The sequence below is a fragment of the Vipera berus genome (assembly GCF_964194415.1).
Source record: "Vipera berus genome assembly, chromosome: 3".
Classification (NCBI taxonomy): domain Eukaryota; kingdom Metazoa; phylum Chordata; class Lepidosauria; order Squamata; family Viperidae; genus Vipera; species Vipera berus.
The window spans coordinates 73,969,208-73,982,512 of record NC_138204.1 but is presented as its reverse complement, the minus strand read 5'-3'; the positions used below and the strand labels follow the sequence as shown (position 1 = coordinate 73,982,512).

The 13,305-nt window shown below is 39.4% G+C and overlaps 1 protein-coding gene across 1 annotated transcript in view; it reads left to right on the top strand.

Moving 5' to 3' along the window:
* Positions 1-13,305, top strand: part of LRRIQ3 (leucine rich repeats and IQ motif containing 3) — a gene marked incomplete at its 3' end in the record, with an annotated part of 57,652 nt that overhangs the window by 12,146 nt on the left and 32,201 nt on the right. The window contains exon 4 of the mRNA XM_081325494.1: positions 4,921-5,054. Coding sequence (XP_081181620.1) covers positions 4,921-5,054 — 134 coding nt within the window. The remainder of the gene's footprint in view (positions 1-4,920; positions 5,055-13,305) is intronic.

Genomic DNA, 13,305 nt, shown 5'->3' with positions numbered 1-13,305 from the left:
TTTGTATTTATAAACAACATTATTTTTTAAAAAAATAAAGTCTCTTTGGCTTGTGCCATTCAGGATGAGAATAGTAGGGGAAGTATTTTTCTTCTGTTTTCTCTTCATCTAATATAAGTGGCAAATTATTAATACAAATGCCAGGTTTGCCTAAAGAGATGGGTGATTTTGGGACATTTTCTGCAAAGCTTCGGCTTTAGAGGATTCACAATTGTCTCCAACCATTTGTTTGCCCTGGGATTTCTACTTGTGGAACTCAAACATTAAATGACAGACTTCTGTATTAAAAGTGTTCCAGCTCCCATCAATGGAAGTCTTCTCTCTTAACTGAGGTATACCCATACTTAGGGTTACCATATCTGGATTGGGGAAAAAAATCAGGCTGATTTCTAGATAACAACAGTAGATAAACCTCTAGGATTAATGATTCATTCAAAGGGGTAATTAGAATCAGATGGTTGAATTAATGGGATGATAATCAGATGTGAATGTTGGAGGTTCTGAGTATTCACTATCAAAATCTGATCTTTACAACACAGGTATGTGGAAGTTTGTTATGGCTTGAACAAGAGAAATTACTGAAGACCTAAAAAATTCCCCTACTAGTTGATACTTACCAGGCTGGAAAAGTTTGCAAAAATATTTCCAAAGAGTTTTACCAGTCCACTGTCAGACAGATTGTGTACACATGGAGGCAGTTCGGCACCACTGATACCCTCTCTAGAAGTGGTTGACCAACCAAGATCACACCAAAAGCAAAATATGTAATACTCTGGGACACGGGTCGGCAACCCGCAGCTCCGGAGCCGCATGCGGCTCTTTCAGTCATCTGCGGCTCCCAGTCCTCTGCCATGTGCAGTTCAAAAAAAAAAAAAAACGGACTATAAAAGTTCAATCAATTCAAACTTCTCATGGGAAAAAAAAACTTGCAAAGCTTGAATTGATTGGTTGAAGTTCTTTGGTTTGTGGGACTGCCCACAACCCTCTTTTCTTCCTCAGACTGCACATGGCGGCAGCGGAGGAAGAGACAGGAGGACTGCTGGAAAGGTGAGTGGGTCGGTCACTGCTGGGGGTGGAGGAGGCTGCCCAGGTTCGGCCTTAGCGGAAGCCAACGACAGTAGTGGTGGAGGTGGCAGCAAGAGAGATGCTGGAGGTCTGCCGCATCTCCATCAGCCTCCGCCTCCCCCACAGAAACAAATCCCCATGCCAGCTCTCATGGCAGCAGCGAGCCCCAAGGAGCGGGCAATCGCTCCGCCGGCGGCAGCTGCTCTTGGGGCAGCCCAGTGCAGTCTCCTCTTTGTTTCAGCTTGCTTTTTCCATTTGTGATGAAGACTCAAGAGAGGGAGACTGTAAGGAGGGCAAGATCAGCGCAGGCTGACAAACGCCGAATCTCGAGTCTTTGTCCCAAATGCAGAAAGCGCTGATCGTTTCTTTCAAACGCGGATGAATGCAACAGCTCTCCAAACGAGGAGGTGGAGGTTTGGAGAGCTGTGCAACTCTCCAAACCTCTGCCTCCCCATTTGGAGAGCTGCTGCCTTCATCAAACGCAGAGGTTTGGAGGCCCCGGGGGGAGGGGCAGGGCATTCAGGTAGCTCCGGCAGCACCCGGGCTGAAGGTGCTGCGACCCAGAGCCTGTTGCCAGGGAGACCCGCCGTTGTGCAGGTGCCTCCCGGCTCACGGAGCTGCGCTGCAGGAGACACTCGTGACTTCGGCCGCGGAAGGGCCCGTTTCCTCTGAGGGGGGCCCGGGCGGGATCCTCTGAAAGGCCGTTTCCTTTCTCGTCTTCGCGCGGCCCTCCACGGTTGTCTCGGCCTGCGAGTCCCCCCCTGGTAAGCTGGTGGCACTGGCCAGCGACAGGTGCGTGCGGCTCAGGATGTGGCGCGGGCGTTGGGGTGGTGCATGTTTTGCTTTGTTCTTCGCATGCGCGTGCGTGCATGCATGCAGGCACACACTTTGCAGCTCCCACTATTTTGTGTGTGTGATGGAACCGATTCCGAGTGGCTCTTTTGCTGTTTCAGGTTGCTGACCCCTGCTCTGGGAGGTCTCCAAAACTGTAGGGTAACAGATAGAATGAAAGGCCTCTCTTGCATTGGTGAATGTCAATTCTTGTGACCACTGCAGAACAATGGTATGCATGGAAGGTTTGCAAAGAGAAAGCCAGTGCTGTCCAAAAAAATATTGCTGTCCTTTTACAGCTTGCAAAAGAACACGTGGATAAGCCCAATGGCTATCGGAAGAATTTACTATGGACGGATGAAATCAATACAAAACCTTTTGTCTTGTATGAAAAGAATTAGGTTTGGTGAAAGGCAAACAGTGCATTACAGCATAAAAAACCTATCCCATTGCTGAAACCTGGTGGTGGCAATTTCATAATTTGGGGTTGCTTTACCATTCTGGAGCAGAACAGCTTGCTGTCATTGATGGAACTATGAATTTTGAACTGTATTAGCAAATTCTGCTGGAAAATGTCAGGGTATCTGTCAACGAACTGATTTCAAGACAAAATTTATCATGCAGCAAATCGATAGCCGAAAACACACTTGTATGACCGAAGAATGATAAAAGCAGAAGGAAATGATCAGGTCAAAATATTGACTTTAATCTTAGAGAAAAGTTGTGGAAGCAGACTGTTCATTCAATAGCCCACCAAGGTCCCTGAGTTGAAGCTGTTCTGTAAGGATGAATGAGCAGTGGCGTAGCGTGGGGGGTGCAGGGGGGGCGGGCCGCACCGGGCGCAACATCTGGGGGGGCGCGCTCGCACTGAGCTGCTCAGGGAGCCCCAAGGGCTGCACAGAGTCGGCTTGGCTCCGCTCTCGAGCTGCTCTTTCTTGCAAAGCGAAACGAGTCCGGCAGGTGAGATGGGCGGCCACATAAACTGAATAAAATAAATAGAAGCGCCCAACTCTCCGCCCAGGCTCAGGCCAACCGCAAGCGCCCCGCAGGTGCCCCGGCAGGCTTGGCCGAGCGAAGATGGACCCGCCGGCCGGCTGGCCTAGCTTCGTGCGCATGCGTGGCTTTATTTAGCGGGGCTCACGTGCGAGCTTGAATGCAGCGGCTCTTGCAGGTCGGAGCCCCGCCCAGCCGCCCTCGAGAGGGACCCGGAAGCATCCCGCATGCGCGCGACTCTTCTTGGAAAGTCTACGCCGCTGCGGGGCGCGTCTTTTCGGCGGTGCCATGACGTCAACGGGTTAGGGGGCGCAAATTGCCCCGGGTGCTGACAACCCACGCTACGCCACTGTGAATGAGCTAATAATCCTCAAAGCTGATACTTAGGACTGATCAACAATTCTCGTTAATGTTTAGCTCCAGTGATTGCTGTACAAGGGCACACCTGTTATTAAAAAGTACAAACACAAATATGTAGCTTTGGATCAATTTTCACGAATAAATAAACCAGTAAAATGTTTTTGGCCCATTTGTTCAGTTGAGTTCTCTTTATTTCATTTTAAGATGGAGAACATATCTCATTGTATGTTGTATCTATACAGAAATATAAAAATTTGGAAGCGTTTCACAAACTTTTAAACAACACTGTATAGTTGAGGCCTAAACCTTTCCTCCTGTTTGGTGAGCAAGTCTGAGAAAGAATCTGGATTGCTGTGTCCAGAATACATTAATCTGATATTTTTATTACCTAGTAGAAACATATTAGTTCCAGGTAATTATAGTACTATCTCACATTCAGAGAATTAGATGACTGCAACAAATCAAATTTTTAGTAAATGGCGAAAAGGATTTGCAGACAAAATTTATAATTTCATTTCCTGTGAAAAGATGAATCCTGATGTATCTTAATTCACAATTAGGAAAAAATTCTCAGCTCAATTTCAACGGATACTATATAAGATTTTATTGTTCTAAAGTTTTCTACCAGTAAAACTGGGGTCATCTTTCTGATCACATATGCTAATAAGAAACGCTTATTAGAATCTTTAAATAATACAGAAAGACAACAATCTTTTAATTGATTTTGTTTGAATTCTGAGATAACGAATTCTATACTGAGAAAAAAGTGTTGTTCATAAAAATCCCTGTTGAATCTTTATTCATGAAATTCTTGTCAAAATATAATACATTCTTCAAAATAGCTTATTGATAACATTCATGGAAGAACATCATTCATGCTAATACATACATAAGTGCACACACATTACATCTATAATATTAAATAATTTAAGAGTTACTGGTGCTGTGTCCCCAGATGGTGTTCAAGGTACAGCGTTGTTCTTGAACATTGTGCTATGAATCCCAATTAGACATCAGATAGGAGCAGATTTGTACAAATGGGATCTGACAAATATCTTTACATTGTCCCTTAAGCTGTACATGCTGAACAAGATAAGAGTAGTTAGGACCCTACATGAATCAGTCAAAATCTAGTCAGTGATGAATTATAATTCATTATATCCATCCTGCCAAGAAAGAGCAGTATGATTCTGAAAGTTCCACTTCTATTGAAATTGTTACTTTTGCTTAGGATTTCTCAGCCTTAAAATTTAGCATCAACTTATAATTTGTGAGTATCCCTGATTCTAGTCTTGACAGCTGTTGACCAAAGCCAGCTAAACTAAAATGGAAAAAACCCTGCTGCTCGGAACAGCAAAAATATATGAAATGCTTCTTGCAAAAAAAAAAAAAAAGAACAATGTAAGTGTCTCTTCCTATGATAAATGGAACTATAACCAGAGAATAGGAGAAATTTACGATCTCTTATGAGTTCAGTTAAAAAGGTTTACATAAAAGCAATCTATTACCAGAATACATAAAAATTATTTATAAGCCAAAACAAAATAGCTAGGATGCTTTATCCAAAATAATTGCTTTCAGAAATATCATTTAAAAAGAACATATTTAAAAGCATAGTTGGTTTTAATACAGTTTGATGAACATTGCTATATTGCTTTGTTTTATTTTTAGAATACTACATTTCAGGAAGAAATGAAAACAGTAAGAAATATAATTTCCAAGATCAATCATGTTCTAGTTCATCATTCACCAATCTTGATTATTCAGAGGTGGATCAGAGGATATTTAAGTAGAAAAAAGTTGTGGTAAGTTTATTTTTACTTACCTAGTTTTAATCAGGTGAGATTTTCATGTATCTAATTAAAGTTGCCATGTCAAATGAATATGAAGTAATCCTGAAGAGATTTTAATTGAGTATTTTAGAACTGAAAGATATAGTTGCTGATTCATTGATTATGCATTTTGCTGTTATTGGTTATTTCAGTACTGTAAGAACACAGTTTGAATTTCCCACTTTGGAAAGTGCACTGACTTTAATGGTTCTAGATTTACTTAAATTCTGAGTACTTCCACCAATGTTTTTGCAGCTGTATAAACTTATATATTATGAAATGTTTGAGCTGAAAACCTGTTGGTATAACAAAGATATTCTAAAACTTGACTAACATACTTGGCCTCATTTTAAGATTGTATCTCTACGTTTATTGTGTAAACTGAAACAAATTTGACATAGAATTGTTAATTAAAATATAAATACAATGTAGGTGTCCCAGACATAGTAGGTATTATAAGATTCTGCCACTTATGAGGGTTATTAAAGTTTTCCTTTTTTGTTCTCAGAGCAAATAAGTTGAAATTATGCATACAATTATTATTTTCATTTTTTGAGGTTTGTACAATGTATACTTTTCTAAACTAGCTTTTTAACCAGTGTGTGAAGTTGCTGCAAACTGAATAGATTAATGCCTACAACAATTGTAACGTGCCATTGTTTCTCAATAAAAATATGAAAGTTACAGGTAGTGTCGTTATATACTTACAGATTTTTAAATTTAGTAAAAAAAAATCAAATAACTAAATAACAAGCATTTCTATTCACCAAAAACAAATGATTATAACTGGGCTGCCTGATTCTGAATGTGTCATTTGTATGAAGTAGCTTGTCACGGTTAAAATTATTTTAGTATTTTTGTATATGATATTTCAGATGTGTGGGTGCAACACATGGTAATTTATATTTTCTGAGAATAAGGAATTGGCCAACATCAAAATGAGTATGCCACAGAGCAGAGGTCCCCAACCTTTTGGGCACCAGGGACTGGTTACACGGAGAAAGGTTTTTCCGCAGATCATAGACTGCATGGTTTAGTGTGTTGCCTGCATTCCACAGATGGGGCTTTGCTTGTTTGTGTGGATCGGTTGTTGGCATGCTGCAGCCTGGTACCGATCCACGGACCGGGGGTTGGGGACCCCTGCCATAGAGCCTTTCTCTAGAGCTAAATTGAAATGTTAATCACCCATCTTGAATCAACAGGCAGCTATAGTAGGATGAAATTTCTTTCCTTCAATAAGTCAGTTACCTAACTTTCCTCCAAGGTAATGAGTGACAAAGCCTAATAGATTTCACATACCTTAAGACTGGTTTTGGACAATTTTGGAATTAGGTCTCTCTGTAATATTGTTTTAGCACCAGTACTGATAATGAAAATATATCCTGGTGAAGAAAGTGCTATTCACCCATATTTGAATCAGCAATCTAATGGATAGAAAAGCTTGGTAGACTTGATAACAGCTTGTAGCTACCTTTAGATGATGTTGGAATAAGTAAGAAAATTATTGCCACTAGTGTAAAATGCAGCAGCTGACATGTTAACAAGGACAAGCCAATATTATAATGCACCACCAATATTTCAAAAGCTGCATTGGTTGTTGGTTGATTCTACATTCAGTTCAAAATAATTATTATAACCTCTAAAATCCTGTATGACCTAGGAGTGGTTATCCGTTTTACAAAGGTATGTTTTCAGAGAATGCTTGCTGGAAGTCCGTCTGCCTCCTCACACAAAGCGTTGTTTTTTTTTTGCAAACACTTCTATGCAATTACTTTCCAGATCTAATATTTGCAAACTCGCCCTTGATATTCAGCAAACTTTTGAAAAGGTGCTTTTCCAGCACATATTTGGAGACTGAAGAGTAATAAGTACCTGGGTGTACTTATTCTGATTATGTTCTGATAATGTCTGGATCTATTTTATTATGATAGTATTATGAATTATTGTGACTGAAGTATCATGATTTTTTTTTACTACTGTGGGTTGGTCTATGATTATTAATACTGCATTTGTTATTAATTTATAATTTGTTAGTAACTTAGAATCTAAGCCGAAGCAGCATAAAAACATAATAAATATTTTAATATCAGTACAGCTAAGGAAAATTTAAGCCTGTCTTACTTAAGGAATGGAGAGAAAAGTGAAAGTAATGTCATGTAGACATAGCCCAAAAAAGGGGGGGATATGTTTGTTTTATGTTTAGGTACAAGTGGGAAAAATTCTATATTAATAAAAATGTCTAAACTGTGAGTGAGGAACTCCCTAATTAAAATATTGTCTCTGCTACAAATATGTTAACAATATAATCCTTTATGTGCTTTCTCAGAAGGAAATTCCACTGAATGCAGTAATATTGATTCCCAGGTAACTAAAATTGCTTAAGATAGGAGCCTAAGTGTCACCTAAGTGGTGTGGCTAGCAGAATATGTATCCATGGTTTGTTTATAATTAAGTAGATTTGAAACTAAAAGATCCTTAGCTATACCCAGAGCTAAGTATAGAAAATATCCATATGCAACTCTTCTGATTAGTTTTAGCTAGATGTAGTGTAAATGATTTATGAGATAAAGTATTCAGAATCAACTAATATAAATTTTAGCAATAGCAATAGCATTTAGACTTATGAACTGCCCCATAGTGCTTTACAGCCCTCTCTAAGCAGTTTACAGAGTCAGCATATGACCCCCAGCAATCTGGGTCCTCATTTTACCAACTTTAGAAGGATGGAAGGCTGAGTCAACCTTGAGCCCTGATATAATCGAACTCCAGGCTGTGGGCAGAGTTAGCCTTCAATACTGCATTCTAACCACTGCATCACCAGGGCTCCTATCATTTTCTCATGAAATTGGACAGATAAAAAAATATAATTTAATATGTGGATTAATCAGGTCCATAATATTTTTCATGTTAACCTTAATTTAACAATCTCCTGTAATGCTCAAATTCATACTATCCTGAACCTAATCTTAAACATTGTAGACCAGGGGTGTCAAAGTGCCAGCCCGCAGGCCAGACGCGTTATCCGGAAGTCGCGCCCACCCCGTTGCTGGCAATGGCGGAAAGGCTCCTATACGTTGTGCGATGTCATGTGACGTCACGAGATTGACATGTCTGTTATAGACAGTTACTTTCAAGAAAGATAAATGCTAAACTTTGGTACAAATTACTCCTTTTTTTAAAAAAAAGAGGATGATTTGAAAATCACACCAAAGATTGGAGGAGAGAAATGGGCCACACATGTAAGCAGTGCTTTCTTAGAACTTCTACCATTAAATTTTAATAATAATCATGAGAATAGAGACAGCCTTTCTAGTTGTAGTCACAACAAATAGGTCTCCAACTATGTTAGTCTATGAGCAAATAGCACTCAGCTGCATATGTTTCTCTAATGCAGCAATTAATGCTTGGTATTAATATTTTTATTTATTCCAATTTATGTGCATCCTGCCTTTGTTATTTTTTTCATAACTCAAAGCAGTGAATGTATCTGGCCCACTTTTCACCTCCTCTTTTTCCTCTCAACAACAACCCTATGCGGTGACTTGGGCTGAGAGAGAGTGACTGGCCCAAGGTTACCCATCTGATTTTTATTTATTTTTTTGCTATTTGATTAATGGAAGGCAATTTTAGAAAGTACACGGGGAGACATTTAATAAATGCATGCCATATAAATTATATTCAGCAAAAGTAGTCAAGCAAATTTCTAGCAGGCAGTATTGGCATTCCATTCCGGATGGCGCCCGACCTTCGCTCCTTCCGACGCGATCTGAAGACTTATTTGTTCGAACAAGCCGGCCTGGCCTGATGGGGGATGGGTTGGGATTTTATTGTTGTTTTAAATATATTTACTTATTGTTGTAGCTTGGGCATTTCGTTTAATTCTTTTTTAACTTTTGTATTTTTGTACTTTTATATGTTTGCCCTGTTCACCACCCTGAGTCCTTCGGGAGAAGGGCGGTATACAAATAAAATTATTATTATTATTATTATTATTATTATTATTATTATTATTATTATTATTATTATTATTATTATTATTATTATTATTATTATTGTTATTATTAATTATTATTCTGGAGAATTTTTCTCGAATGTTACCTTAAAACACGAGCAAATGAATTCTTTAAAACTCCATTGTCCAATAAATATATATATGAAATGAAGGGCTTGGCTCTATTTTATATTCGGTATATTAAGTATGCCATTATTAAGTGAGGTTGTAAGTTTACATTTCTGAAATTTTTCTAGAGTCAGGCAGAAGATTGAAGAGATTTGTTTTCAAATAGATAGAAACAGCAGCTACTGTCTGCTCCCCTCTGCCTCACATTTCTGTTCTCCTGCTTCTCCTTTACCAATATTGGGAAGAAAGATATCTAGGAAAATCTAAAATGGAAGACCTGCCATTTCTTAAGCTTAACGATTTGTTTCGCTAAGCAGGTGGGAGGAATGTTTCTCTTGCCATTATTGTTATTATTCAATATGTGGATGGGATGGAAAATAAGGATATGTCATTGCTGGTGCTTTAAGCCTGATTCATAGATGTGTTTGGAAATGAAGGTGCTTTGGCTAGCATGCTGTCTTGACATATTCACAAAAATCCCCATGTCAGTAGAAACAGTAGCAGAGTATGCTTGCAGAAAATTCTATAAGCACTTCAAAGGATCTCCAGATGTGCTACTTTCTCAACAGAATCATACTCTTTATGGATGCACCAGCTATTCAGCTAGCTTTGACTGGATTTAGGATTGCTGTGCAAAGGTTTCTAAGTGATTAAAAGCAGGTGCAGTAGACAGAACTACTCATCTGTAAAGGACAGAGAAGCTAGCAGAAAGAAAAAGGCCTTTGCTGCAGTTTTGCATGCAATTAACTCCACTTTCTAAATTAGGCATTTTCAATGGAGTCATCTTCTTATGCATCTTTTTTTATATGATAAATGTGTGCTTCACTCTAAATCTATAAATATTATTGAAAATGGATGAAAACAAATGGTAAACTTTATAAAATTAAGAATTTTAGTATTCTCTTTTCAATTTTTCTAAGGCTTATTTAGTACATCCATTATAATAGTGCTAGCAGATCTTGGCTGCAATAATCCTGATGACCACTAGAGGGAAGAACAGAGTTTTATTAGGTGCTTATTTGCTGACTTATAATGGTCATCTAAATTGGTGCAGCACAGAGCTGGGTGTCTTAGATCATCTGATTTTTCTTGGTGGAAATCTGAAATTCGTTTTTGACATTTCCACCCTTTATGGATTACTAAAACTGCTAAAATGCTTTTAAGATGAACATTTAAGACACTTTATTTCATTGATCTCATGAGCACACGAACACCTTTATAGTTGTGAACTTTTCAGTCAAAGAGGTTTATGCCATATGAAATATAGAATCTAGTTCCTGCAAGCCCAATTCTCTGATATGATTGCAGAAGAGGAGCAAAATACTAGTATAGTTGATTTGATTGCAACTTTGTAATTTATAAGTTTGATTTTCATTATTATTTGTGCCTGGCATTGTTTCCTATACCTGTAAATAAACCTTTTAATTTCTCATTGCATATTAAAGGTGGTGTGTTGCCAAAAAGCGGAAATGGGTGTAGTGACACCAAACAATATGGAACAGCATGCACAGTGGTTTATTTTAAGTGTGACAAGGTGAAGAGAATAACTTACTGAAGTGTTATTATCGATATTAAAGTTGCTTGGGCCTTTTTGATGTGATATCTGAAAGAAAGTATTTTCTTCAAGATACTCTGGATTTATGTACTGGGTGAACTATACCCCACAGCAGCTGATGGTAAATTCATGCTCAGCATCATAATTTATAAGATGAAAAGCACTGACTTGTGCCTTTGTATTATTTGTACACAGATGGTGCTCTGTGAAGCATTCAAAAACCAAGCAAACCACATCTGTCAAAATACTCTCCCATCAATTCCAGCATCTTATACCGAGTAAGATTAGAAAGGTTGTCAGTTTAGATCAATGAATCTCGTACTGTGCTAGATTGGGTGGTCATTTGTATAGGGCTGAGGCAGCCCAAGTAGCTCAGGAACTGCACATATTTTTCTTCATAGCGTTCAGGTAGACCTTCTTGGCACTTCAAGAAAAGGAATCATTAAACCTGCCATCAGGCTGTACCACAGGGACATAACTTCTGAATCCTCTCCACTTTCAAACATATGTTGAAACTGCCAGACACCAGGAAGAGGATAGGAAAGTGCTGTAATGCAGCTTTGCCATAATGTGTTAAGGTCTGAGGGATGGTCTGCAGGAGTGACGGAAGAAGCACCAGAGGCCAAGAAAGGGAACTTAATGAATTAGAAAGAAGAAATAACAAACACAGCAGAGGTTGAAGCAAAGGTGTTACTGGAGTTCAGTGATAAACAGTGAAAAGTAACTGCATTATGATGCTGACTTTTGTGGGAAAATCTTCCTTTAGTTAAAAGGGATGTGGTGGCTCAGTGGGTTAGGATGCTGAGCTTGTCGATCAGAAGGTCGGCAGTTTGGCGGGTCAAATCCCAAGTGCCGCGTAACATAGTGAGCGCCTGTTACTCGTCCCAGCTTCTGCCAACCTAGCAGTTCGAAAGCACGTGAAAATGCAAGTAGAAAAATAGGGACCACTACGGTGGGAAGATAACAGCGTTCTGTGCGCCTTTGGCGTCTAGTCATGCCGGCCACATGACCATGGAGACGTCCTCGGACAAGTGCTGGCTCTTCGGCTTTGAAATGGAGATAAGCACCAGCCCCTAGAGTTGGAAACGACTAGCACGGATGTGTGGGGGAACCTTTACCTTTACCTTCCTTTAGCTAGCATACTTGGGATGCATTACAACTTCAGCCCCTTAGAATTGTTAGCCAGTTTGCAAATGTCAGCTGGGGAGTGCCAGATTGGGGAGGTTGCCTTAAAGTTTTAAGGGTTTGTTTGTTTTCCTGAAGAGGCTTCTTGGGAAATTCAGAACATTTAAACAGAGAGCCATGTAATAACACTATAACTGCTTGTCTACATTTTGTATTGCTTGAAGTGAGGTTGAATGTTGACAACCATCTTGTTTGATAACACTCCGTTATTTGGCAAGGAAAAAGGAAAGACTTACAACAATAAACTTGTCAAGCTATTATTCTGATGAAGAGTGACAGACAGTGAATTGTTTTGGCAGAAGGTCACATTTTTTTTAAGGAACTGACAATTTACTTGGTTTTTAACTAATGTCTTCAGGTTGCTCTTTCCATGAGTCCAATGTACAGAGGAGGAGAGACTACAGAAGATATGCAAAATGCATGTCTTTACATGTTGGCACCATGCTGTGCATCTACAATGTTGACAGCGTGAAATAGAAATGCAGCTCCCTCAATTCACTTTTTCCTGCAGCTCTGGCACTTCAGAAACATAACAGTGATTTTACAAGCACACATATTTTAAGACTGAAATAATAATCTTAATAGCATGCTTTCACACACATAATAACAGAATGTTTATCCACTGCGCTAATTTGTTTAAAAATTTCATATTATTATTGTCCCTTCTCTGTCTGCATAATTTCACAGGAGAACACTTAGCTGCTAAATTGTTATGACCCTTTTAGGAAACAAGGTTATTTAAGTAAACGTTTCTGTGACCACTTGTGAACCTTTGGGCTGAAGCTAGATAAGTAAGATGATTATAAAGATAGTTAAAATTGATTTCCTAGCCACTGCGATATCGATCAAGGGAAGTGCCAGCATCTTCCTCAAATCTGTATCAAGTTAAAATCTAAGTTGAAAAGTGTAATTCCCTTGGTCATTCTTAAAACAGCTCTGTAAAATGGATTATATTATTATTTATTTAATTTATTTATTTAATTAGATTTGTATACCGCCCTTTCCCGAAGGACTCAGGGCGGTTTACAGGGTAATTAAAACAAGAAATACAAAAGTTAAAAACGATTAAAAAAAATTACAACAGTCCCTGAAAAAGTAAAAGCCCCCAATTAAAATTAAAATTAAAATTCTCAGCCTGGGCCAGAGAGCTCGAAGAGCCAGGTCTTCAGGTCCCGGCGGAATGAACGGAGGTCGGGGGCAGTCCTGAGCTCCGCGGGCAGCTGGTTCCAGAGGGCAGGCACACCCACTGAGAAGGCCCTCCCTCTGGGTGTTACCCGCCGCGCAATCTTTTACCGGCGGTACCCTGAGAAGGCCCTCCCTGTGGGAGCGCACAGGACGAAGGGAGCTTGATGCCGGCAGCAGGT